Source organism: Onychostoma macrolepis, chromosome 20 (assembly GCF_012432095.1).
Source record: "Onychostoma macrolepis isolate SWU-2019 chromosome 20, ASM1243209v1, whole genome shotgun sequence".
NCBI classification, from domain to species: domain Eukaryota; kingdom Metazoa; phylum Chordata; class Actinopteri; order Cypriniformes; family Cyprinidae; genus Onychostoma; species Onychostoma macrolepis.
Genome location: NC_081174.1, coordinates 20,892,799 through 20,915,367, shown reverse-complemented (window position 1 = coordinate 20,915,367; position 22,569 = coordinate 20,892,799). Strand labels below are relative to the sequence as shown.

The window sequence follows — 22,569 nt, the reverse complement described above, 5'->3', positions numbered from 1 at the left end:
ACACATCACATGCCTGACCACCATGCAAATCCACACCTCTCTTTTAATTTATCATTCCATGGGTGAAGCCATTCACTCTTACAGCAACACATATGAGCACATTTCCATGCCTCCATTCTTTAATGTCAGCCGAGGGCTTTCATTAGTCTTTTGCATTCGTTTCAGACGTTCTCGTTGGGCGCTGGGCATAACCGTGGTATTCGAAGGCCCATCTAAACCTGTTATGTATACGAAATCAGAGTTATATGCTAGCGACCTAATCTCTGATATTTGCATGAGGCGAGGGTGATAATTGCTGGCTGAAAGCACAATAACGGGACAGTGCGCTCTGCGTTTCCCATATCAATCACCACGAGTGGGGGAGAACCAAGCGGGGTGGCTAGTTAGCACTGGTCAATTGTTTGCGGGCCCTGACCGCGGTGCTTTTCGGGCAGGCCTGGCGGGGGGTTGGCCGGTCCCTCGCAGACCTGAGTACAGCCCCCGTGTTCGTCCGTCCATTCGGATCTGTCACCCCAGGGCTAACCCAGCCAATGGCTACCCTTTGTCCCTCTCCGCATTCTTCAGGCCCATTGTGTGGGCCAATACCGGTTAGGCTCATCCTTACAATTCCCTTTGTCAGGAGGACCCACAGCACCGAATCCAGAGAGGGGGAGAGAGCAAGCTATCGGATGGAGAGAGAGAGAGAAAGTTGCTATGTGGGAGAATGAAAGGACAGAAGAAAGAAAGGGATGTGATGGGCTGTTTTTTGATGCTCATTTTCAAAGATGTGGAGTGGCCAGCATTCACAGTGTCAAGTGTCAATGTCTGATCATGTGGGGAGTCATGAAAGCCGTTCACTTAACTTGGAGGCCCCAAACCGAGTTGATCCAATATTAAAGTCTAAACGCAACAGCTTTGCGCAAACATATGTCATTTGTCAAAAAAGCAGCCTTTTGCACAGGTTGACAAGTGATGGGAAGTGACCGGTAAGTAGGTGAAACGCAACCAAATGCTACATTGCTGTTTAATGTTAACGAGACATTTATTTAATCACCCTCATGTTGTTCCAAAGCTTACTTCTTTTTTCTGTTGAAAGTATTCCAAAGTATATTCCACAGAAGAAAGAAAGTCATACAGATTTTGATTGACGTGAGGTTGATTAAATTATGCAAGAATTTTCATTTTTGGGCAAACTATCCCATTGATTAACCAATCTCTCATCTTTCATAGCAAAAAAATGTAAGTCATTCTAGTGAATTGGTTGGTTCATAAAATGATTCATGTTTCAAGATGCAAATTATTTATTTATTTTTTATTTAATTTTTTAAAATAGGGAAATATTAAGTTAGCTGCTGTTAATTGCTCAACTCAGTAACCCAGCTATATAAATTGTTTATTTTATTTATTTATTTTCGGTATTTAGTGTAAATGTACCTTTTGTACCTTTTGATATTTAATCATTAAAAACTTCTAATTATGTGTCTGTTTCTGTGATTTTTCTTGTTTGTTTGTTTTTTCTGTTGATTGCTTAATTTTTTATTTTTCATTTACATATCTGTTAATTTGTATTTTATTTGTTTCTATTTTGTACAACATTTCAGCTCAACCCGTATTTATTTTAAACATCCTCTATAAATGACTTGACCTAAATGGCCTTATTTTTTGTAAGTTTATTTTTTTTTCTTTTTAAGAAATGTTCAGCTTTGTTGTTATTTAATTACTTTAAATTTGTTACTCATAACTTGGTGAACTACAGTTAGCTTCAGTATTGATTATTATACTGTATTCAGCTCACCTTCTTTAATGACTCTCTATAAAGACCTTAAAGGGGTAGTTTACCCAAAAATGCTCATATTACTCATCCTCATATTGTTCCAAACCTGTATGACTTTCTTTCTTCTGTGGAACATAAATGAATATATTACGAAGACATGATAAAATGATGACAGAATTTATATTTTGGGTGAACTATCCCTTTAATGTCATCAACAGTGTTAAAGTGAGTGTGCTATATTTGAACGATGAACCAAAAATATGAACATGTCCATGTGTGTGTTATTAAAGCATGGAAAACATATAAGTTCTGTGACCCGGCGGGAGGGTGTCTGGAATTTCAGTGTCAGCTGAATCAGTGGCAAGCATAACAAGATACAGCCCTCTTTTACTCAAAGCAAAACAGCTTTTTATCGCAAGCTGTGTTTGAAATATTTAATCTTTTGGCTTCTACATTATCCCCAGCCAATTCCCATGTTGTATGATAGGACGGCTTTTGAAGAATGTTATCTGCTGTTATTTCGTAATGTTTGGTCAATGCTCTGCACATTCCAATGACATCATTACCGACTGTGAGTATGCAGAAATCCCGGAGGAGGGATAAGTCGTGTTGAATCTGTAAGGTCACCAATCAAATCAATGTGTAAACAAAGAGAGTGCACACAAACACAAGCACAGAGCAAATCTATGACAAGAGTTAATCTTACTTTTGTGCTCAATGTAAATAGCACTTTCTCTTTCACACACTAATCTGATTGGTTTATTTGGCCTGCTAGTTCCCACAGCTCTCGGTCGTAGTTTTGTGTGCATTTGTCGCTATTTTATCGCATCGTGTCCTACTAGCACCATGACACGATGAATTCCGTGGCTGTTTCCTCGACACTCTGCGTATAAAAACATAAATGTGATTTATTGATTGATTGGTAATTGGGTGATTGATTGGCTGGCTGCACGGTTGACCAGTTTAAGAATGCTCAAGGGTTCATAGCCTCTTTCTGGGCCCTTCAGTACTGTGTGTGAGTTCGGTAAGGGGTCTTCGCTCATTGCATATGAATGAGCCGGGCCTCAGGGGATCTAATGCTTACAGGCTAATCCTCAGTGGTGCTGAAGATACTTAAGGCCACTTTATGACTCTTAAAACACATTGTTATCATCCTGAAGAGATTTATGACGTCTCACTGCTGCATTCCACTTCACTTCACTGTTGTAGAAAGTAAAACCCAGCGAGGACAATGGAACTGACTGAAGAGTATGAATGAGGTTATCTCATGGTGTGGCTTGGTAAGTAATGAGACTCAGCAAGGGTTCTGTGTGATTGCAGACTTTCACTTTCCGTAATTCCATTAGATATTCACTGATTTTCATATTAGAATGACAGGAAATTTGGGTAAAGCTGGGTAAAAATACAGTCAATTACAGTCTTCATTTGTGCAGTCTTGTTTGTTAATATTGCTTTCTGCAGCCATCGCTGAATCTGCAGCAACCAGTGTAGTCCGATTCACTGAGAAGTGACTCTTATGAACTGGTTCTTTTTAGCGAATCAAAAACATACAGTGCAACCAGAGTAGTCCGATTCATTAAGAAGTGACTCTTATGAACCTGTTCTTTTTAGTGAATCTAAAACATACAACACAACCAGTGTAGTCTGATTCATCAAATGACGTTCTGCTGTGATTTTGGGAAAGGATTTATGGAATTCTAAATTGGATAAACTGAAATTCCTGAAGATGCGAAGGCCAGCGAGGACTTCTGTGTGGGCCTGGTGAAAGGTCACAGCTCCCATCACAGAGGTCAAAGTTGAAACGACATATACAATAGCAAATGGTGTTCAGGAAAGGAGCAGGGTGATGTGGGTTGTCTTGATGGCAACCAATGAGAAAACACTGCATTTTTTGAGCAGGAACTTAATGTGTACTTGGCCAGTTCTATGCATTCATTTAATCTTCATATCTGTCTTTGAACCTAGATTTAAGCTAAGAGATAAACTTTATCTCTTATATGTGAAAGCTACCATCTTTGACAAAAGAGCAGAAGCCCGTGAACTCAACACAAAGCTTACGATGATAGTAAAAGTTAAATAGACTCCAAAAGTTTCCATCTGGATCTGGTCCCACGTAATTAAACCAAGTACACGCTATCTTCCAGGAAATAATGACATGTCGGACTGCACACATCTCGCCCGTCACCTCTTGACCCTGGCATATCCTTGCCCCCCGTCGTGTCGGAGAGAACGCAGTTAAAACATTTGAAAAACGTTTAACCCACACACCCCAGCCTCTGTTAACTGCGCTACTGCTGCTTTTCATTTACGGCCTCCCCCGTCATCCATCTCCCTCGCTCCCGTTAACCACAGGAAGTCACTCACTTCCTCATTACAGCACATCAAACGCTTGCAGCGACCATAAACCCGCCCCATCACTGCACCAACACATGCCTCCAATTCTGCCACTGCGCCCCGGCCGCAACCGTTTCAAAAAGCCGCTGATTTACACAAGAGCACTTTGTCTCAGTAAATCTCACGTTATAGACATGAGCTTCATCCAATTCTTGTTTCATAGGCTTTTTGCCTGAACCGCATCGCGCGTTCATCAGCAGGTATATGTGGCAACAAAGTGATGGAGTGATTCAGGATTAGTGAGCGGAAGTGTGGTTTTATGGCTCGACTCTGTGTGAACCGCGATGACTGTGTGTGAGTCTGGGATTAGTTACCGTGTATGATCCACACTCAAGCCGTTTGGAGGTGCTGCTACAGATCAGCGTAATAAACCATGTCATTGATCTCAAGTGGTTTTAATCATGGGCCACAAATCATTTCTCTCCTTAATGTTTTAGAGCGATTTACAAATGTGCTACGACTCGAACAAGAAGGCTGTGAAATCGAAGCATTTGCTGAAAAGTGTTTCGGTTGGTCTTTTGGAGCGATTGAGCTCACAGTGGTATTCAAGATCAGAGAAGTCGGTCTTTCAGAAGCATGTAATTAGAGTTAAACCAAACTGAATCTTGCATCCAAAGCTTCTGTGCGAGAACCCTTTGAATGGGTTTCCAAATAAAAGGCTGCATGCGCATTTACATTTATTCATTTAGCAGCGGCTTTTATCCACACCGAAGTAAGGAACAACATGCATGTACATTTGGATTCAAGACGTGCATCTGAGGCCTCCATGAATGCACTGTTTGATTTTGTTATTTATAGAAACGACCACCATAAGAGGATGAATTAATCTCCATTACTCTAATCAAAGAGGGAGAGAGAGTGAAGGGGGTGATTTAGATTTACACAACAGCAGTTTTGGCTATTGTAACTCTCATCTCTTTGACTGTTATGGGATTGAACTGCTGGCCTTTCGAGTTTGGATGGAAATGCAGCCGAGTCGTTGCTAAAGCAAGTGGCCTACAATAAGCACCATGTGACCTGTGACTGTCGTGTGATTGAGATGAATTATCAGGGCATTTTGGTAAGAAGTTGAACAGTAACTTGGGCCAATTAAATGCACGTTAGGCAAATGAATATCTTTGTTTTCTTAGAAACAATCTTTGGCATCAATGAGTACCTATGGCTATTGAATGCCTCAAAAGACCAACACAAATGCTCCTCAATTCACACTAGAATAATGTGAGCAGATGCTGCTTTCTGATCAACACATATATGCATACTCTTATACAGTCTCGTATACATGAGTCAGTTATTTGATTTTTTGCCCTACTAATTCATATGAAAAAATCTATCTAGCTATCTATCTAGCTATCTATGATATTTTAAAAAATTGATTTCTGAATTTTTTTATGACGGACGAAAGTTTGGAGGCAGTGTGTAAACATGATCGACACAATGTGAGGTCGTATTTATTTTTTAACATGCAAAAATTTCAGACGAGAATTTCAGACTCAGTGTGCAGTGACCTTAATGATTAAGGTTCACATGTACGTTCACAGGTAAAGAAAATATGTGATTACTTTCTGCTTAAAACACGACATTTTCAATACAAAGAGTTCATTCCTAAGAACTTCATACATGTTTTACACTTGAGTTTGAATTATTTTTCCTTTTTTTTCATGTTCGCTCTTATATGTCTTTGACCATTATGAAAAACTCCATAGGGCATGTGAATGAGAAAGTGAATGGAAAGGTGGATGAATGAGTGACTGCATGAATGAGAGGATTGGACATATAGAGGGAGGGAGGTATTTAGAAAGTTATATTGAATCAGGAATTTCCTAGAACTCTCCAGGAGGGAGGGGAAGGGGGCGTGGAGAGTTAAGCTGGACCCCCGTCCCTCTCCTGCCCCCCTGGACAGGCTTAGAAGAGGACTCATTCTGTAGCCTTAGTCAGCATGCTCATAGGGGGCCCTCACAATGGAGCTATTCTGCGGACAAAGAGTAGAGTTAATGCCGCTATTCCACTGCACTATGCTGCTGGGGGGCTCCGCTCAGGGCCGGCGGTAGCGCTGGCTTGTGTTAGCCATGGCGAAAGGTAATTTTCCTCTCAAACATGGGTCAGAGGTTAAGGTAGATGACAGATCAGAAATCACACATGAGGTAGTGTGGGGGGGAGAATCTATTATTAATTTTCATATCTTTAAGCTGTACTTTAGCAGCTTAAATGGAATGAAATGGGCTTTTTTCTCAGAATTGTGAGAAATAAAGAGAATTGAGATATGTTTTTTTCATTTCCCATAGTGGCGATATCTCATGGCTTCCATATCTTATTAACTTTATTGTTAACAGTACATCCATGCATATACTACTACTTCTTCTTCTTCTTCTTCTTCTTCATTACAACTTGTACAGAGACAACTACAAGTGATATAGATGAGAGTGGACCAACATAGCAAAATTAGCTCAACCAATGGCAAGAGTTTGGGGGCAGGACAACCTTTTTGATGACTAATTGCAGTTGTTGGAGACCTGTTTGGAAACAATATACGGCTCATTTTGTATTGCAAGTGCGGTGCAGAAACACACTTCGGCTTTAAGTAATTTCTTTCATCTCTCTACTGGGCCTATTCTTTAAATCAAAAGGCCAAAAAGAGGTTCGTTTGGACAGATAATGTATATGTGTGTGAATGAACATGCTTTTTTATTCATGTGTGTGGGTGTGTGTATGCGTGGGTGTCACACACTTTTGTTAAATGAGCTGAGCCTTTGTTAACATGCCCTTAAGCACACCTAACCCTGACACCACAACCTCTCCCCTCTCTTTTATCTTCACTCATCTAAGTGTCCTTCATCTTTCCATCATTAGGAATTTTCTTCTTGCATTAAAACCCTTCTTATGTTGTTCCAAACCTGTATGACTTTCTTTTGTCAGTGAAACACAAAAGTAGACCTTTTGAATAATGTACTAGTTTTTGTCCAACTATAATGAATGAATAAAGCTTTCACGGTTCAAAAAGACCACAAAAGCACCATAAAGTACCAGTATCATAAAAATGGTCCATAACTTTTGTGGTACAGTCGCTTGAAAACCTATAGTAGCTTTGCGTGTAAAAAAAGCTGAAATTTAGTCTGAAATCAGAACAATTCAAACCTCTTATATTGTTGTGGTTCTAAAGATTCACTGACCAGATCTGAATCAAAATAATGATTCATTCACAAAATGTTCAGATTCTGAACTTCAGACTCAGCTCCTTTGAATGCTACAGAACTTCAGAAGCACTTCAGAAGGTTTGAAATATTGTTCTTGAGTCAAATGGACCACTTTTATGGTGCTTTTTAGTCATTTTGGATCTTGACATCTCATCCACTTTCATTATAGTGGCTTGTATATTCACATAATTGTATTCCATGCAACGAAAGGTTTGGAACAACACAAAGGTGAGTAGATGATGACTAGTAAGTGATAATTCATTTTTGTGTGTACTATGCTTTTAAGTGTGTTCTTTATCACAGCATTTCTCACTGTTGTTGACTTCTGAAAGCTCTGAGGGCACTTATTACTGATGGGTGGAGTGGAGGGGAAGTACATTTAAGGCAGTGCAACTCTAGACAGGATCTAAGGTCTTTGTCGGACATAAAGCATGTGGTCTTCTTTCTCCAAAGCGTGGCCTATAATGGCTGTCGTGGTCGTTAAGCGATTGTATTACTCCCAGCAGGTGAAGGGCGAATCTCCTCATAACCTTCCTTTATTTTTCCTTCCCTTTTGTCGTTTACAAGCCATTGTTTGGGGCGAAGGCGAGGAAAAAAAAAAAGAAAAACTTTCTGCTGTTCTTTTGAAGGGTAAGCTGTTGTGCCTCATTGTTAAGGAGGGACTTTGATGTTTTAAGTCTTAAATGGTGAGTCAGAGAAAGTGTTGGACTTCGATATGACAGACTAGGTGAGGTGTCCCATTTCTGAGGGGAGTTTTCGTAGGGGTGTTTTTAAAGGGGATTGGATTTCTTTCTGCTTTCACCTGCTCTGAAGTCCTTGTAAGTTCAGTGACATCTGCTCCGGAGTCTTCTAGAATGGACTGGAGCCTAGTGGGGTTGTATTCGAAATGTGCTTTATTCAGCAGCTCATCGGTACCCGATTCTGTCACTATAAAATTTTATGTTACATACATATAATATACGGAACTGTTTACACTTGGTTTTAAGATCCATCTCAGATGATCATAATTGGTCTGGCTAGGGTTGTGCGGATGGACGATAGTATCGTGTATCGACAATAGTCAGAGATATCGCCTGTGGCGATGCCTTTGACGATAGCAAGATGATGATTATTATTATTATTAGGATAGTCATACTATCTAATTTCAATATTAGGGCTTATTTGTTTTGTTATATAAGAGATTTATTCATCATACAGTGTAGATTCACTAATTATAACGGGACTGTTTTTAAAGTGCATAAACTTGCACTAATGTTCTTTGCTCGTTTTCTGTAGCTGTGAGGAAATGTAAGCATTATAAGTAACTTACGATGTTTCTATTAATTTGTTATCATGTTAAATACAAATTGAAAACATGAGGCTGCTTTTAGCCTTAAGCTGGAGTTGGTTCACTTTCCAGCAATGCAACTAAGTAAATAAATGATTAAATAGCCTAAATTAGCATGACAATATCGTGTATTGGCGATCTCCCAGGCTGATGATAGGATGATATGAAAATTGAGCATATCACCCAACACTAGGTCAGGCCAGACAGATCGCCATTTACACCTGGAAGTCAAATGCAAATTGAATGTGACTCATGTGACCACGTGATCCCACTATAAAAGGGAAAGTTTGTGATTTCATCACTGCACCTGTACATTACTTTCTATGTATGCATGCTGCTGTATGTTGATAAAAAAGAAAACAATAAAAAGCATAAAAACTTTTGTTTACAAATATACTTACATATTTTTTTTATGTCTCTACAAACTATACAGTTTACTGTAAGTGAACTATGGGTATGTGCTTCACATAATCTGTCAATGCATGTTGGCAGGTAAAGAGGCCAACATTTCTGATCAGATGGTAATATTCCTTTAAAATTGTATATCATTACAAATTTTACCTTTTGAGGAGAAAACAATTTTCTCTATTCCATATTTTGAGGAGGGAGTAGATGCCATTGCTTACATACATTTACATCTAAAGCCTGTTCACACCAAGGATTATAGCTATAACTACAACAATAAAGACATAGTTTTAAAAATCAGTTTAAATTTAAAAATAATCTACATCACACCTATAACCATAATGGCAGAAAGGAACAATATATTTGGAATCACATTCAGAATAAATTTTTATTTTTTCAAGTTGATGAACAATAAAAATATTGACAGCCAATCAGAATCCATGCTTCTTGGTGGGATCGGTCCAGTGTTAAGTATTTTTATATACTATTATATTATTTATTAATATCTTGAATTAGCTATAGAGTTTCAGTTTTTATTTAGTTTCACTAGTTTTGTTTTCGTACTTTTAAAAAAAAAATATTTCAGTTTATTTTTAATTTAATTTTTTTTTTTCAGTAATTTTAGTACTTCAACTTAATTGCCACGGAAACAACTCTTAAGTTGTTTGTATAATTATATTTTATTTTATTTATTTTATTTTATTTTATTTTATTTTATTTTATTTTATTTTATTTTATTTTATTTTATTTTAACATTTCTTGTTCCTATTTCAGTTAACAAAAATGATTTTTAATTGTTTTAGTTAATGACAACACTGCTCCAGTCTGAACTAGTTGCAACATGGGCAAACAACACTAAGTTCCAATTAAACTGCATTTTTGTATTCTTCCTTTCAGAGTGCTCATCCAAGTGCATGCTGAACTGTTTTAATGGCACCATGTGTTACCTTACAACCTCACAAACCTACAATTACAGGTTTAGCAATTAGCTGTGAATGTGTTGTTTAACACATAATCAACACTCATTTGGGGAAAGGGTGCTTGCAAGGCAATAAATACACAATATGGGAATATTTGATTGTAACATTCATGTTAAGAAAAAAATAATAATTAAGCAATTTAGCAGATGATTCTTTTTCAGAATGACTTACAAAAGTAAGAATCAATCATCATCTCTCATAATTATATCAGCAGCTACATAGATTTGAGATATGGCTCATTTCACATAAGTATGCATACTGAATCTCACTCTCTCTATCAAAGCAACCAAGCAGTACTGCCTGAATGTCTTCATTCTGCATAAATTCAGAGTAATTATTTGCATGACTGCAATTCCAACGCAATTAACCTTGAGCATCATATAAGAGGAGTTGCTGACTGCTGGGAAATATGGGAAAAAAGCTCACTGTGATTCAATTATATCTGGCGATGTATTTTCAACAATGCCGTTTTCACATTCAACAGCTGTCAGGCAGAGGAAATGGGATATGTGCTTCAAATTAAGTATGCTAATTCATTAATCTGATTTAACAAAAATCATAAGAAAGGAAAGAAAAGTTAATTATTTGAATTAGTATATGTTATCAGCTGGGTCTTATATTGGCCTCTATGGCCTGGATTTTGTCTCAAATGAATGATTACCAAAGTCGCCTGGAGTGAACCGCAAAAGAATAGAATAGGGGTCAGGAAGAGAAACAGATGCCTTAAAATAAGGCACTTGAACTAATCTAGATGTGTTTGAGGTTCTCTTAATTGGGCATATGTGTTAGTTTCATGTGTGCAGTGAGGGTAGCAGGCGTCTGTGATTAGATTGTGCTGTGATCCATCAGATGGACTGACAGGTTGGTAATGGCCTATATTCTCCTCTCAACACCCGTGGCAGCACTCTGACACCAAAACAGCAGCTCGGCATCGTTTGCCATGACCCAATAGCTTGAAGTTGGAATTAATTTTTTTTTTTACATCAGTTAAATTGAGAATTGCTGGACTGTATTCTCTATTGCTCTCTGCTTATTTAAAAAAGAAAAAAAAAGAAAAGAAAAAAGCACATTTTAAAAATGAACACAAACTTTATAAAATAGTAGATAACATGATGTTTCAAAGGTTCTTCATTAAAATGTTTGAAAACATAAATACAATTAATTCATTAATTTTCTAATTTAGTTTATTGTATAATTTTGTATTTATTTAATGCTCTTGAATTTTGTATTATTTTTGATTCAGTATATGCTGTCTACTGTTTTATTTTATTATTTATTCATTTAGCAGACGCTTTTTATCCAAAGAAATTTACAAATGCTGTTGTGACTTACAAATAATTTTGTGAAACATTTTTAGAATTTAAAATAAATCTTTTCAATTTCACATATTTTTAATTGTAATTGATTCATGTAATGCAATGCTGAATTTTCAGCATCATTACTCCGGTCTTCAAAGTTACATGATCCTCAGAAATCATTCTAATATGCTAATTTACTGCTCAGGAAACATTTCTTATTATTATCAACGTTTATGCTGATTACTGTTTCTGTGGAAACTGTAATACACTACCATTCAAGAGTTAGATATGTTAGATGAAAAAAACAATAAAGAAAGAAATTTATACTTTTATTCAGAACGGACACGTTAAATTGATCAAAAGTGATAGTAAAGGTATTAATAATGTAACAAAAGATTTGTATTTCAAATAAATGAAATTTTCTTTTAAACTTTCTATTTATCAAAGAATACTGAAAAAATGTATCACTGTTTCCAGAAAATATTAAGCAGCACAGATATTCAGCCCAGGACTACAAAACAATTGCCAAACAGGAAAGGTTTGAGGAAATCTGTACTATGTACTAATCAATACAGTGGAGTAACTTACGAAGCACTAAATCAGTGGCTTGAGTGTGTTCCACAACACACACACACACACACACACACACACACACACACACTAAACTAAATGCCTCACTGAGGTTCATTAAGCTGATTTCCTTTGAGGGCTGGCCTACATTTGTCTGAGAAGCTCCAACTTCTTCTCTGTGATCAAACAGACAGATAACTGTCAGAGCCGGAGAGATCAGGACATTTGAACAATAGCGCCGCCCCCTACCAGCCCTGAATTGTTACGCTTGCTTTCCTAACCTCTGCCCTTTTCTTCAGGCTCACGTAATGCTGAAAGGCCTGTGCCATCTCTAGTGCGCTATATCATCCAGTGTTCATAAGTGTGTGTGTCTCACTAGGTTAAAGGTGCTATTCTGTCAGGTCACGGAGATCAAACCTAGTTGATGGGACTTTAATTAGCATGAAATGGGCATTTCGTCTCTAGTTCTGACAATTCTTCCCCTCTGAAGAGACTTCTCAGCAGTCTCCCTCTAAACGTAAAGTTGTTGGCTTAAAAAATGGGGTCGAAATTGTATCTTTCATTTTGTGGCTCTTAATCGGTCTCATTTAGCATGTAATGCATTAATTAACTCATTTGTCCTGGTGGTTTATTTAAGCTAGTCAAGGAGCAGGCTGTGTGTAATTTGCTGTAATGCTCTCTAAAATGGTAAGTTTAGTTTATACGGCGACAAAAAAAAAAAAAAATCAGGCCAAGCACATTTGTACACAAACTTTTGTGAAAGAATGATGGTTTTGACGCACAAAGCACACACATAGAGCGCTCATTACTCTCAGGGCGAAAGGTAAGAGTCTTTTACAGGGCAGTTTGAGTTATGACCCTAAAAACCCCTGGCAACATCTGGACTCCATATTATGGACCGACCGGTACTGGACACGATCACAGTTTAGGCATTGTAATGAGTTCATCATTTCAACAGAACAGCTAAACGAGTCCGTCTAAATGTTGCAAAAACAAGGTGATCAATATTAACACTTAATTTATGGAGAAATTTCGGCTGCACAATTAATGGAAAAATAATTGCAATTACTATGATGGCTACAGCGATTTAAATTATATGCACTACCGGTCAAAAAGTTTGGAATTGTATGTTTTTTAAAAAAAAAGTGTTTTTGAAAGAAGTATCTTATACTCATCAAGGCTGTATTTATTTGATGAAAAATACAGTAAAATCAGTTATACTGTGAAATATTATTACAGTTTAAAATAACTTTTCTATTTTAATATATTTTAAAATGTTATTTATTTCTGTGATGGCAAAACTGAATTTTCAGCATCATTACTCCAGTCTTCAGTGTCTTATGATCCTTCAGAAATCATTTGAATATGCTGATTTGGTGCTGATTTCTTATTATTAGCAATGTTGAAAATGTTTTTTTGCTAATTTTTGTGGAAACTGTGTTGCACTACTGTAAAATAAATATATATGTATATATACTGTATATATATATATATGTATATGTATGTGTTTTTTTCTTTTCTTTTTTTTTTATTCATTAAATAATCCTTAAAAAAAGTTGGTGGTTGTGTGATGCTGAGGTCAGTCATATCATATATCCAGACATATATATGAAAGGCTGTGTTTGCACGTGCTGGAGGTTAAAATGAAAATTAGCTAAAAAGCAACAAAGAAAACACAATGGACGATTCTCTGAAGGAGCAACAGGGAAGAGAGAGAGAGGTAGCTGACATTTACAGGGCACTGCCATCTGTATGGTAATTGCTACACACTGGTAAAGTTTGATCACACATGAATTTTCTTTCTCTCCTTCTCTCTCACTACTACAGTACACATATTACCACATTCTGCACCTGACCCAGAACAGATGGCACTCCCTCCCTTCTCCTCTTGCCCCCCTGGAGACAATGCCCATCCAGTGAGGGGCATTTTTAAAGCTGGCATCCTTTTGTTTGGGTGGCAACTCTGCATGTTATATGGATTAGAACATTTCTGACAGTGCCGGTTGATAAAAATCAGAGCATGTTGTTGTGACTTTGGCTTTTGTTGTAAATCCTGTCTTTAGTCTGTCTACAGTTTTCCATATGCTGTCCATCCTGTAACTCCACAACAAGCGCTGGTCCCCTCATACAGCAGAGTCTTGATTGACAGGCTGACACTGAAATGTTCCGCAGCACAGCTAATCTGTTGAATACTACTGGCGTGTGAACATTCCAGAGGAGACGTTTTTTAAGGTGTGGGGTTTAGAAAATGCCATTATACTGCATATATATATATATATATATATATATATATATATATATATATTAGTGTTTTAACGGCATTACCTTTTGATGGTACCCCTCAAAATCTGTGCTTTGAACTCAATTCCTTCTGACTGAACTTCATAACCCCTTTTGAGACTGATTCAAATATAGACACATATTTAACCATACCATAAACAATCATACACTCACATAGTATGAAGTATTGTCTCCAAGTTTATTATAGGACAACATGCATGTCTGAGACCAGTACATATCAATCAGACAGCAATAACTAATGTTTGAGCAGCAGAAAAGAAAGAAATATGAGAACATTTGTGACATAACACATGAAGGGTGAATACAAGTAAATTGATACATTTCAATTAAGTTTTTTTTTTCATTTATACATTGTAAAATGATTTTTCAAAGTTGTAAATAAAGCTAATTGGAGTATGTTTTACAAGAAAATGCTATTTTAGTTTTTCTATCTCAAAATTTCACGTGTAATTTTACTTGCCATTATTTCTTTGTGAAATTTACTAGCAATTTCTGAGTGAACATTTTTACACCAATCGTGCTTTATGTAGATTGTTTCAAAGCAGCTTCACATTAATAAACTACTGTAAAATTCATCAATTTCAGCTGTAAAGCAGCTCTACAAATCAAAATGTCATGTTTGTAAAGTATAGAGGAGATATTTAGCAATTTAAAACCATATTGTTTGAGGGGCTAAACATCAAATTTTAAAACTTCAGTGACAAATGATCAGAAAGTCTCCCATTTTATCCGTATTTACCCGTATCTTTGAAAATCTCAGGTTTGAAAAACTACATAACATACAGAGTGTTGTACAGTGGCCAGTTCTATCAGTGTACACATGGTGGTGTGTTATTGTCTTAGCTCGAGGCTTTGTTTTTGTTTTTTTCCATAACCAGGCAGGATAAGCCATCGGCCAGATGGCACAGTGGGGTCCCATGGTTACCTCATCCTGGGGACCAAACATCGCAGACACACACACATCTACAACACAGACTGTTATGTAACCAATCAGTCTAGACGGTCCAGTTTATAATCGCAGGTCTCTCTCTCTCTCTCTCGGTGTTCGGCCAGACCTTGTTTCTCCTGTATTGCAGCAGTAGAATTCGTATTCTCTCTGTTTATTTTGGACCAGAGAAAATGGTTCATTGTGACACATTGGTGGGCGGGTCTTCATGTGGTCTTTCAGGCCATGTGACTGACGTTAGTAAACACAAGCCCGCTCCTCAGTCCAGCAGGATATTAGACGCACAGGTCACGATGGCCTCCGCACAAAAGATGCCCCCCTCTCCCTCCATTTGCACGTACACGTACACACACATGCACAAATAGAATAAAAACACACTCACACTTGAAGTCTGCCACACTGCAGCTGCTCCAGTTTCCATGGTAACGCGCAGAACAATGAGGTAAGAAGCTGCGGGGGCCAGTCTGAGTGTGCGCTGCGCACGCTTTCATATCCACTCGCACTGAGAGTGTGTGTGCCAGGGTTTGTTTTTGTGTATGAGTGCCTGAAAGTGCATGTGGATGTGCCCTGCCGATTTCTAAATCAACTGAAAGAGAGAGAGAGAGAGTGAATAACGAGGGAGATACTCGTTCTCCTTTGTCAGAGAGGGCTTGGTCAACCAGATCTTTCTTCATAGCGAGGCAGATGGAGGGAGAATGGCTTGACGAATGAAAAACAGGAAAGGTTGAAAAGAAAATGAGCAAAACAAGTCCAAAACATGCTGCAAATATGAGATTTGTTCAAAACAGGAGTCAATTCAAGTATGTAGATATTAGATTTATTTCAAGTATCTAATGATAAAGTCAGTTTTGACTTGATGTTGAGAGAAAAACTAGATTTGTCCTGTTATTTATGCTTGAAATGAGTGACAGGTATTTTTATTTGACAGCATGATTTAACTGTGGGTTTTTGCTTTCAATCAGTCATAACTTACATCCCCTTGAAAGTCATAACTTAGCGAGTTTTTCAGAGCTGTTTGAAATGTGGATGTTGCCGCCCACAGAGGGGCTTCAAGCATGTCTGAAATGTAGTTCAGCGTTTTGTTTCTCAATTCCTGACAGGACTCAAACGGCACTAGCAGCGATACAGAAGCACTCTTCCTTTGACAAGCTCTTTTGTTTTCAAAATGTCTATTTATTTTTCAAAATGAGGTATTTCAAAGTGCTGTGAGTTGCAGCACTAAAATGTACATTATAGAAAAGGAGAAAAAAACACTTTTTTTCCCACTGACCCAGTTCTATGAACCCAATACTTACAAATATATAAACAAAGAAAGAGAAAGACAGCAAAGAATAGAAGCCTTATAAATGGAGATAGAAAGAATTTTCTGTACAAAAGAAATTAAGGTAGAAAAAAGAATAAAAACAAGATAAAGTGATATCTACTCAGAACTCATTTTCATACGAAAATATAAGTATCAAATTTAGTATGTATCAGAAGCACACTAAAGCATAAATGTAAGAATTAGTAAAGCGTGTCATAACAGAGATTATTAAGACAAAAAAGAATCCAAAAACAAAACAATGTGTCCTTATATTACAAACATCCTCACAAATTGAGGTCTTACAGTACTTGTTAAAGGTATATAAACTTCCAGTCTAGTTATTGGCAGCTTTTGACATCTTTATAAAAACCAAAAGACGATAACCGTATACAAAAACAAGGCAGACTGAGTGTACGTTCTTTTAAAATCTAATCTATTTACAAAAGTGTCTGACATCAAGGTGCGCAGAGGTACATCCATGAGATTCAGCACCGGTGAGGTGTGAAAGATTATAGCCATTCGAAGTGTCTCGTGTCATTTGTTTAGTGTCCGTTTTGCAGGAAGAGCGTGAACACAAAGTTCGTCGACCCAATCACGTTTTGAAGACTAGCTGTGTTTATGAGAGTCTTGCCGTTGAGGAGAAGTTGGGTTTACCAAACTCCGTTGTAGCGTGATTGGGGTGACAAAGTAAACCTGAAACATTCTTGACGTCAAAAAATGTGCAAAAAAGTGTCAGCAGTGAGTGTCCCTAGAATGTACTTTAAGCCGTTAGCCTTAGCGCTCTGTCGTTCGTCATTTGACGTCGACCATTAGCTGTGAGGCATTCGGCCAACGAGGGTTAAGGGTTAGCGAGTCCTGGCCTGCTCGAGCCTGCGGAGGAGCTGTTGTCGTCGGGCCTGCAATCTGTCTTTCTCCTGCTGGAGTCGGAGCTCTTGGGACTCCAGGGAGCTGACGTACTCGGTGGCCTTCTTCAGGATGACCACCTTCGCCGCCTTGTCGTTGTGCGCCAGCTCGGGCACCTGGTCGCGCAGAGTGAGGAAGCTAGAGCGCAGGTCGTTGCGCCGCTGGCGCTCCAGGATGTTGTGGTTTCGCCGGCGTTCGCTGTCCTCGGAATCGGAGCATCGTGGGCTGCTGGAGTCGCTCTTCCTCATTCGCTGGCTTGGTACGCCGTTAGTAGGGGAGTTCGGTGAAGAGTTCTGGTTCCTGCCAGTGCGTAGAGTTATAGTGCTGTTGTCGATTCTGAGTTTCTTGCTTGGGGGAGCGCTGGGTACGTCTTGCTGGTCAGAGTAAGGGGATGGGGCTGCGTAGTTATGCTGCTGCTGGTGGATGGAGGCTGCTGCCGTCCTCTTCAGAATGAGCTCCTGTGGAGCTTTGCTCACCCCGGATCCCAACCGCCCTCCTGTGGACGCTTGAGAGTTAGAGGCGGCAGACAGACCAGTGCTGGTTATCTTGCTTGTGATGGAACGCCTTTTCTCCACTGTGACGACATCGATCTCCTCTTCTTCTTCTTCGTCGTCATCTTCATCATCATCATCATCCTCATCATCATCTTCTTCTTCTTCATCATCCTCATCATCTAGAGGGGAAAAAAGGAGATTTAGGTTAGCAGGTTTGTTGTGCAACCATTCCTCTAGAGGTGCACAGGTATGAACAAGTGCACTTAAAGGAAACATGCCTGTGTTTTCTCTGGGTGTGTGCTGCAGTTAAAGTCTTTGTGTGGGCAGATGAGACAATTGCTCAATGCAATCATCTGAACACGCTCTGTCAAACACAGAGGAGCTGGATTCTCCCCAGACTGGACCACCTTAGATTTGACTTTCTACTTTAACACACACCCTCTATTTACAGCACCTAATGAAGGGGTTTGCCAGCACATGAGCATTTCGTCATGTCATATTTTCTCACAAAAGCTGTTTTGCTGTCAAGTTAGACTTTTCGCTTGGTGCTTTCTCAACTGGTGACACTTTTCAAATTAAGCTTAGATGGCAAGACGGCCTCAGTGTGACGCCCGAGAGCTATGTTTATGAGATAATGGACGTGATTATCAGCTAAACCACACATGAAGACTGTTTGGCATTTACTGGAGCCCACAGCCTCTCACTTCAAAAGCTCCCTACAGGAAACCGTCTGCCAGTGTTAAGGAAAGACCAAACGGGGTAATTTAGTCTCCAACAGAATGCAGACAGTCAGCGCGTTCCCCTTTTCCACTGGTTTGCCGCGAAAAGGGATAACAGCACGGGCGGGAAAAACTAGCGTTGTAATCGTGTGGTCCAATTATTCGCGGGCTTTGCCGAGTAACACTGATCTGATGGCGTCTTAAGCCGCTGCCCTGGAGGGGCGCCAAGCAGACAGCTGGAGGAAAGGCTCCGCTTGTTCAAAGCCGTCACCCTGTAAAGAGAGATGACCCATCATCTCTCTTTTTTTCCCCTTCCTCGTCTTTTTTTCTTGTCATTATCATTCACTGCACCTCTCTGGAAGATGCTTGGCTTGCCAAGCTCAGCCCACTGGGCAGAAAGGAGGGGGGGCAGGTTTGCCTTTCTCGTGGATGCACGCGCATGCCTCCTTTTTCGCATGCTGGTGCCCAGTGCCAGCTCTTATTCTCTCACCCACGTGTGATTGTCGTTTGGGATTTGCATTTGAAACAAGTTCTCATTTCGAAGGGAAGCGACTTATTGGGGGGCACTGAATTTAGGGGCTCGGCTTTTATGCAATCTGCCCTTGCTCACACCACCCCCCCTCCCAAACATCTGAGCCTTTGGTTTTACACAACCAAGAGCTCTCAATTTATAAATAAAAATAGCAATTTTAAAAATAACATTTATGTTTTAAAACAATCTTGCATATCATAAGAAACAATGCTGTGACCTAATAAATTCTCAAATTAGATTGTGATTCCGTGCCTTAAACCAGATTAATGGAGGGCAGATAAGGACATGTTTTCTGTGTGATGTGGCTCAGTGACGTTATTCTCTGCATTAAATCTTTAACCATGAGCTATTCGGCCAAATGGCTCAACATCATGGACAACATCAAATATTACCGCCATCTACTGGGTATGCAGACCGAGTAGCCTATTACATAAACTCCCCATCACCGCCCACTACTACTACTACTACTACTACTGAATGTATGTTTGCGCGCGCGTGCGTGTGTGTTTGTGTGTGTGTGTGACCAGCAGTCTGGAATGTCACACACTAATCCGATTCAGGGCCTGTCATATGATCTTCAAAAATTACCTCAATGACCGCTCACAAACTAGGCCAAACTATAGATTTCCAAACTATTTAGAAGCATCATCATAATTTGGTGCAAATGGTCATTAATAAAAAATAAAAATTATATAACATAATTATAAAAATTATATATATATGTATATACACGTACAGAATTGTTTAGAAAAAACTGTGTATTCAGTGACAGTTTCTAGGAAACACTTAACTTAACAACTTCACATGAACAGCATGTCAGGAGACACTTACCAGAGTCACTTGGAGTCTCGTCTGCACTGACTGGAGGCAAGTGTTGGCTCCTCAGCTGTGTCACACTTTGGCTGCTGCTGCTGCTCCCGTTTCTTTTGTTGACTGGATAAGGGAAAACCACGGTAGGGTCCACACACTCCGGTATAGAGTGGCTCATTTCGGGTGTCTTGACTGTCATGTGTTTACCGGCTTCAGTAACGGTAGGAGCAGAGATGGCTTTCCCGAGTTTCTCATTAACCACCCGCTCCAATTTCTCACGTGCTGAGAAACCACTCCACATGCAGTCCTGAATGATGATGGAATTGTCTGTAGTATCCAAAACTGAGCCAAAGAGGTCCCCGTCTGATGCCCCCCAAATGTCGTCTTCTGGTAAGAATAGAAGCTCGGAAGCCCAGTCCAATGGGTCTGTTAATCCAAAGCCCATCAGAGAGCAATCCTCAGCCCCAGCACCCAGCTCCCCTGGATCCCCTGGAAGCGCTGCCCGGCTCGGGGACAGAGGAGGAGTGGGCAGCAGCTCGAATTTCTTCCAGATGTCCTCACCAGGCGGTGCAGCGTCTGGTCTGCAGAAGTAGAAGTCATCCTCGTCCGGGTAGAAACAAGGCTGCAAGGAGTCAAACTCCAAATCGGAGTTCATGGTTTTAGCTGGCATTCTCCCTGTGAAAGACACAAATTTATGTCTTAGAATCGCCATAGCTTTTAAAAATAAATGCTTCTGTCCCAACAAAGACACTGGGAGGTAAAAAGGCAAACATCTTTTTATTAATGACTCTCATTCTAATGTCTTTTAAGTGTCATCTCACTGTCCTCCCTGTGTAGTGTGAAAATATTCATTATAATACTCTTAAATAAACTTAGAACTGTAAATGCATTATTTGTAATTATTATATTTGTAATAATTATGATTATAATAATAATTATTATCATTATTAAATACTACTACTACTAATAAATAAAAATGTGCAAAGCTTTTGTCATAAAGACATCTGTAAGTAGAAACTCCATAATATAACATTTTGTTGTAATACAGTTCTATACAGCAGTCTCTTAAGCCACAGATGTCTTTGAAGTATCCTCTCTACATTGTTTGTTGTGATAGCGTTCATTAACTCGCTTAAACTTTGGACTGCAATTATAGGACAAGACACAAACTCCTTCAATAGCAAGTCGAGCAGACAAGCAAATAGTTTAGAAATTATATTTCGCGTGAGGGAAACAGCTAGTTTAACTGACACTAAAAGACGTGAGCGTCCTACCTCTGAGTGCGTTTTCTTGTCCCTTCTTTATCGGAGTCACTGTGCCCCCGTTTAGAGTCGCACATCTACGCGGGCGACTGAAGACTGCTCTGCGCTTCTGTGTTTGAGGCTGTGAAGTATTATTCTCGCTGCTAGCGCTTAGAAGAGAAGAGACATGGCTCCTCCTACAGTGGGCGGGGCGCGGGCGAGGTATGTGTTGTGTGATTTTCTTTGGAAAGAGCATCAGTTTGCGCTATCTAAGGTGTTTTTGCCAATAATGAAGCATTGGATCACACAAATATAAATAAAAAAATCATCATGTTCTAAACAAGCATGAATTCTTTAATGGAACGCAAAAGGAGATGCTGGACAGAATGACAGATCTCAGTCCACGGTCACTTTCATTGTGTGGGAAAAAGCAATTAAAGTAAACGGAGTCCCTTTAATATTCTTCTAAACATATTTTGGGTTTAACGAAAGGCGTTGTACGCGTTTAGAACAACACGATGGTGAATAAATGATGGCTGCATTTTCAAATTGTCACTTTAAGAGACTGGAGTAGAGTTTAGGTTAATGTCTGAAATGACTTGATGGGTTTTATTTTTGCTTGTTAATCTACTCTGTAATTTGCTTTATTCAGAACATAAACGCAGTTGCAGACTATAAGCGTTCAAACAGGATGGAGCGTGTTGTGAATGGATCAGAGCGACTCAGCAGCATCTCATTGTTCAGGTCAGTGAGGTAACGGACGATCCTCATAACATCACCGGGTGTCGACTCACTTCTGCCGCCATGTGGACACGCGATGAACGCGCAGTGCGCCCGTCTGTGTTTACATTCAGGGAGCAAGGTATGGTTTGTGTTGCTGCTCACCCACGAAAATGCTTATCAGATAGCGGTCGATACGAAACTGTAGTAGATTGTGTTGATTTACTTCTAAAGTTGGGATTGTACGATTGGGTGGGTGTAAAGGGCGTTGTAGGGAGGTAATTGTTCTCTGCCTCAGCGTTTGAAGCCATGGGGTTTTGACCCATCACACTATTTAAAGGGGTTGTTGTATGAATTTGGAGTTTGGAGAATACATTTTAGCCCCAAATGATATTAAAAATGTATTAATTTCGTTTTATTAATAGCACGTTTCTCTTCTAGGTCACAGTGACCCAAAGTAATAGGGGAGATAGTTGTCAATCAAGGAGTAGGCTTTCTCTTGAGATTATTTTTTAGTCATCTTGCAACTTTACCTAAAGACTTTGGAACTTTACCATAAACTTAATTTTTTTTTTTTGACTTGACATATCTGGGGAAAAGTCCCAAGCACATTGGTTACAATCATATCAAAATAGCCTACATAAAAATGTTAAACGTAATTGTTATAATTTTGCATTCATGT

The 22,569-nt window shown here is 39.1% G+C and overlaps 1 protein-coding gene across 1 annotated transcript; it reads right to left on the bottom strand.

Moving 5' to 3' along the window:
* Nucleotides 1-16,286: 16,286 nt before the first annotated feature.
* mycn (MYCN proto-oncogene, bHLH transcription factor) lies at nucleotides 16,287-21,332 on the bottom strand. The gene is made up of 3 exons (XM_058755955.1): nucleotides 21,201-21,332; nucleotides 19,948-20,601; nucleotides 16,287-18,044 (listed from the first exon to the last, which is right to left on the bottom strand). The coding sequence occupies exons 2-3, from the start codon at nucleotides 20,594-20,596 to the stop codon at nucleotides 17,314-17,316; spliced, it is 1,380 nt and encodes a 459-aa protein (XP_058611938.1). The 5' UTR covers nucleotides 20,597-20,601; nucleotides 21,201-21,332; the 3' UTR covers nucleotides 16,287-17,313.
* Nucleotides 21,333-22,569: the final 1,237 nt, after the last annotated feature.